This window comes from Eurypyga helias, unplaced genomic scaffold (assembly GCF_000690775.1).
Source record: "Eurypyga helias isolate BGI_N326 unplaced genomic scaffold, ASM69077v1 scaffold2336, whole genome shotgun sequence".
NCBI lineage: Eukaryota > Metazoa > Chordata > Aves > Eurypygiformes > Eurypygidae > Eurypyga > Eurypyga helias.
Genome location: NW_010255815.1, coordinates 155,930 through 161,929, shown reverse-complemented (window position 1 = coordinate 161,929; position 6,000 = coordinate 155,930). Strand labels below are relative to the sequence as shown.

The window sequence follows — 6,000 nt, the reverse complement described above, 5'->3', positions numbered from 1 at the left end:
TATGCCCTCTTGTTTCTCTCTCCCCTTTGCATACCTATAGAGAGTGAATAATGGTCTAATACTTGGTGGGGTGTTTTTTTTTTTCCCCAGAAAACAAAGTCAGTTCTAGTGACCCTGTGCCATATCTTAATTGAAGCTTAATTCTTATCACATGATATTAAAGTTAATAGATTCCTGGTAATTAATGAAACTATTTTTGTGTTGCTGTTTCCTGCAGTGTGCTGCTCTGGTTGGCGAAGACCAGCCTCTTTGCCCAGATCTCCCAGAACTTGACCTCTCCGAACTAGATGTGAACGACCTGGACGCAGACAGCTTTCTGGGGGGACTCAAGTGGTACAGCGACCAGTCGGAGATCATCTCCAATCAGTACAGCAATGAACCCGCCAATATATTTGAGGTAAGGCGAGTGCACATTGCAAAGTCCTTGCATGCTTTTTTTTCTGATTAGTTTTAGCCTGGTGGACAACACTTTTACTATTTTTCCCCTGTTAAGAGACAACAAACGTGGCAGTATGCGTTACGGGTTCTGACTGGTGCTCTTAGCCCTCTTGATCAAAACCAGGCCTGTGATGTGGAGAGAGGGGGAGAAAAAGCCTTGAAAGGAAGCAAATGGAACTTCTAATTCTTGAAAGCAAATGGCTGAAGAGTGCCTAGAGCGTACTGCCCTGTGGCGTCGTGGCAAGGAGTTGCACGGTTGTCAGCTACAAAGGAAAACAAAAGTCGAAGCATGTTTGTTGTTTTCCACTTGCCATTCCCCAGGAAGAAGGGGAGTGCAGCAGAGCAGCTGGCTGATGAGTAGCTGGAGCATTTTAGTGAAGGTTTTTGCCACTCGGAGCATTACTGTGCAAGGCATTTGGACACAAATTGAGAGGCCCTTGTTGTTGATGTGTAAGAAGGAAAAAGGGTGGATGTGGCAGAGAAGGCAGCGAGTCCTGTCAGTAGCTCAGGAACCAGCACGTTGTTTGGGATGTTTCATAGATCTGGTGGAGAGCAGTGTTGAAGCAAAAGTTGAAGGGTGGTAGGAGAGATTTAAATGTTCTCTTTACAATTCTGCCTTGAGGATCAGGGTGTATGAGCAGAGGGTTACGGTCTCTTGATCTCTGTCTCCAGTCTCCTTTCTTTCGTTGTGTAAAGCCTTCATGATTCTTCACCTCGTGGTTATTGGACAGTCATGCCCCTCCTGAACCCTAACCTCCTTCCCTCCTTGACCATAGGAGATGCCATAGATCGTCCACTGACTGGGAGATTGGACAATAAATTGATTAGCTGGCAACAAGACCTTGTGCAACAGCAAGCCACGGGTGCTGCCTCTCACACAGCAGGTACCGCAGCTCCAGGAGGTACAGCTGGCCCGCTGACTCGAGGAAGCCCCATATTATCACAGTGGAGTTTAAAGGCTGGAAAAGATTAACTGAAACAGTATAGTAGAATGCTTACCTAAGGTGTCATGAATGAAATTCTTCTTTTTTATATACAGCTCTAAATCCACAGTGATCTGCCCCACGCAGATGAAGTTACTCTGGGTTTGTACTGGTGTAACTGATAGCAGAAACTGGTCCTCTCTATTCAACTTCTGTCATTTACACCCACCTAACTTGGAATTAATTTTATTCAAATCAAAATGAAATTAGCTCTGCTAAACCGTGTGCTTAGGCCCTCTTTTTTTATTAGTGATATAATGTTCCACACCTTGTTTTACAAAGTTTCCAAACCCCCTCTTATTCCTGAATTGCAGTTGTACTGCCTCAGGCAGGGTACAGCATGTTGGCCCGCTGGTTTGGACGGTCAGTAGCAGGGAGGCAGTGGACACATCTGCAGCTGGGGTGAGGGGGAGTGGTTTCGCTTTTCATATAGTCAAGATGTATTTTTTCTTATTCATTGATAGCCAAATGCAGAGGGATTTTTCTTATGGAAGAATCAGTTGAAGATGCAGACTTCCAAAATATTAAGTTCCTGATAAGTAATATAATTAGGCATCTATTAACCTTAAGCATACAAATCGTTCCCATAAAACCAGTGGAACTTGACCACAGGCTCATTGCTTGCCCTGTGCGTAACTACCTGGCTGCACTGGTGGCCACAGCTGCCAAGTACAAAATTGTCTCATACTGGTAACGATAATTCCCCTATACGCCTTGTACAGGAATTGTCACTTCCTATACGAGACAATTCCCATTCTGAAAATCAAAGTGTGTTGCAAACAGCGAGGCAAACAGATAAGCTTGTATGGAACCTTGTTGAGAGATGGTGACACGAGGTACTGGTCACTGCACGTCACCTCTCACGGGCCCGTTTGGGTGCACCTGAGGATGAGCTGCCCCACTGTGAAGAAATAGGTGGTATGCAACTAGGGGAATACATCTACGTAGCAACTAATATGTCAGAAATAACAGTTTGGAAATGAAGTATGCTGCTTCTTTCCTAATGGGCATATTCTGTAGTCCTCTTTGCAAACACATGGATTTTCTTGGGCTCACCAGCTTCAGCTGAGTCTCTGACAGCACCATTTGGCCCATACTTACCTGTAGGGATGAATTGGGCTCTAATACCATTTTGCAATACTGCAGTGCAAAATTAAGACTACTTTCAGCCTCACAGTATGTTATATTTACATTTCTTGGTTGCTTGGCTTAGGAAGATGGGCATGAAACAGTTACTTTCTCCTCCCATACATTAACCCTGTCCCCATTCTCCATCGTGCAGCTGGATACCTTGCACTATTTCTCGCCTCTGCCACTGTGTAATGTGACGACTGGGGGTGCTCAAGAACAGAAGAAGATGTCTTCTTTCTCCAGAGGCTGTCTCATATACTCTGCGAGGAACTATTTGTTTTAGCTGAGAGAAGGGAAGTTTTGTGCAGTTTCCTATTTGGTAATATCTAGATTTTTCCATACTGATCTTCATTGGATTTTCTTTTTAAAGAAAATAACTTTTTTTTTTTCAGTCTCTTTTTTTCCTCTCATATCATCATGCGAGTAGTATGTTTTATCTAACTTCAGCTTCCAGATGAGGCTTTGTCATACAAAAATAGAATCACAGAATCATAGAATAGTTTGGGTTAGAAGGGACCTTAAAGACTGTCTAGTTCCAACCCCCCTGCCATGGGCAGGGACACCTTCCCCTAGACCAGGTTGCTCAAAGCCTCATCCAGCCTGGCCTTGAACACGTCCAGGGATGGGGCATCCACAGCTTCTCTCGGCAACCTGTTCCAGTGCCTCACCACCCTCTCTGTGAAGAACTTCTTCCTGATATCTAATCTAACCCTCCCCACTTTCAATTTAAACCTGTTACCCCTTGTCCTGTCACTACAGGCTCTTGTAAAAAGTCCCCCCCAGCTTCCTTGTAGCCCCTTCAGGTACTGGAAGGCTGCAGTAAGGTCTCCCCAGAGCCTTCTCTTCTCCAGGCTGAAAGAACAAGCAGTCTGCTTAGGGTGGAAAGGGGAGAACCAGAATGGCAAACAAATGTTGGGAAGTACAAGAGCCGCATTAATTGCACAAGCTGTGTGGTGTTAATCACCAGACCTAACCTTGAATGAAGCACACCCTCCTTTGAGGTATTAAAGCAGTACATGTGGCATTGTCTAGGTGAGGGCCAGTGTTCAAAAGCCCTTTACAAAGTTCTTGGATGTCTCAAGATGGTACATTTTTTTTTAAGAAAGGCTTGTATTTCAGAAAGGGAATTTTCAGGCTTTCTGCAAATCATGTTGCTGGAAGCTCGTTGGAGCCGAGCACCCACAAGTTTAGACACTCCCAGTGGCACTGGGAGTCTCACGGACTAGAAATTATTAATGGTTGTGGTAGCAGCCAGGAGCCAAGTGAGATAAAGATCCAATTAGTTTAGATAGTATGTAACTGTTGAGTATAAATCCCTGCTCTCATCCGCTTAGGTGTGATGAGATACTGGGCTTCACCCTAGTATTAAAACACACCAGTATCTAGTAGATGCACCTAATTCATCACTGTGTTATGCTACTCGTGTGCCAGTCTAACCGACACTAGCCCCAAATCAAGCCTGTACTGTCTGCCCCAGCGCAGAGGCTCTTCTTATCAATGTGTACCATACGCGTAGTATGCATTAGTTGGTTTCTTGCTATTCGGAGCTTGATCACTTCTGGTTTTCACCTAGTTTTTCTTTGCCTGTTGTTCTGACTACTGGAAAGATAAAAGGAAGGAGTTCTTGCCCCCCAGGGCACTGTCTGTTGACACAAGTTCATGGAAGTAAATAGTTAACAAGTCACCCAAGAGCGGTTATTTAGAGGGTTTGCTGTTCCATGGCTTTCATGATTTGCTTTCATGAAGAAACTAGGCTTTCAAAAGTTATATTTGTAAAAAAATGGATTTGGCTACTTTTAGAAAATCAGAATGATTAGCTTTTTGATCTCCAAGTCAATGCTGTGTGAAAACGTGAGCAACTATGCAACTTAACGTGGCATGAGTGAGAAGGCTTTTTGTTTGTGAAAACTGTTGTCCCCTGAGGCTTCTTCAAATACACCGTACCCTGGCACGTACTGTTAGTCATACTTAAAATTATGTATGACCCATGCCTAGCATTGCGGAGAGGGAAGATATCCACAGTAGATATCTCTTGGTTGGCATTGCTTACGAATAACCCAACTGACGTTAAGAGAAAATGCAGCCTACAGATAGGCAATAACCTGTTGAAGTATAATGAACTTAAGTAAAACCATAAAGATTTGTAAGCGTCGTATTCTCATACTTGGTAAAACATTTTTTTTAGCCTTTAGAAAGACTTCAGAAACCGGTCTGCTTGCCCTTCAGTGGATTTCATTTATTTACATAATGCTGTATTCCAGAGAGATGCTCACCATATTTGATGACTTTATTTTTAATTGTTTTGCTTAGGTGTAGTCCAGGTTACTTTTCAAGGCCGTGCAATGTGCCATGTATTTGGAAAGCCTAAATAGGCTACTATGTTTTATTGCAGGCTGCCAAAAAATGCTGTATGACAAGCAATGAGGCTGTGGGGAGAGAAAGAGATGCACAACGAAAGGCATACTGTCTTGCCCCTGGCAGCAGGCAAAGTCATGGAGATGAATGACTTCTTATTTACTTGGAAGGGTTTACATCAGGAAGATGATGAGGGTAGAGGAGGAGCCTTAAACATCGCCAGGGTAATTTGCATTGGGTCGGATTATAAACTCCCTCATGTTCTGTGGGGCTGCCAGTCTCTCTCACTATTTCAGGTTATTCATTCAAGGTTTGCAGCCAGATTGATTAATGAATTACCAGATCTTGCGTAAAATGACTTGGCCTGACTTTTAAACAACCAGCAATGTTTTCTTTGCCAGTCTTGTGACTGGTGTTAATGGGTTTCCAGAGAGCTGAGCCTATATAGGCTTTCTGTACTGGCCTCCCCTAGCATTTTTTCCACATTTTAATTTTCTCCAAAACTAGTAGCCCAGGGCAGGCAGTTCAAGGAGATATAATCTCAGGGAAAAAAAGACATAGTAGTCAAATCCTTGATGGCTGATGCCCTTCAGTGCCAAATCAGCATGATTTATCATAGCCATCTATTCAGCACAACAGAGGCTGGAGGTGAGCTGCATGGTGTTCCTCACACAATATGCATAACTAGAGCTCTGAACTTTGAAGGAAAGCCTCAGAGCTATTTGCAAAGTGCTGGTGCTTAGTGAATACTAAATTACATTTAGGAAATAGTCTACTGCTACCAGTTATACTTCATTTTTATTCTTGACACAGACACCTAAATCAGAGAACAGTAACATTTCAGAGATTATGGTAGCAGTTTGGGTATGTTCCAACACTATAATAGGATCAGAATTTTAAGGCCTTTTTTATTATTACCAATAGTCACTTAGTTTCTACTGCAGCGTACTTTGTAGGGAATTACAGCTTTTACTAAAAAGATTAAAATGCTATTATGCAAATGATTGCAGTATGTTATTATGTTTACAAATTAACATCCATGGCTCAACACACAAATTAACTAACTATTCCATCTATATTATTAAGGATTTAA

The 6,000-nt window shown here is 42.9% G+C and overlaps 1 protein-coding gene across 1 annotated transcript in view; it reads left to right on the top strand.

Annotated features, from left to right (window-relative positions):
• Positions 1 to 217: 217 nt before the first annotated feature.
• PPARGC1A (peroxisome proliferator-activated receptor gamma, coactivator 1 alpha) overlaps positions 218 to 6,000 on the top strand; it is a gene marked incomplete at its 5' end in the record, with an annotated part of 58,832 nt that continues 53,049 nt past the window's right edge. Inside the window, one exon of the mRNA XM_010153412.1 lies at positions 218 to 397. Within this exon, the coding sequence (XP_010151714.1) occupies positions 218 to 397 (180 nt within the window). The remainder of the gene's footprint in view (positions 398 to 6,000) is intronic.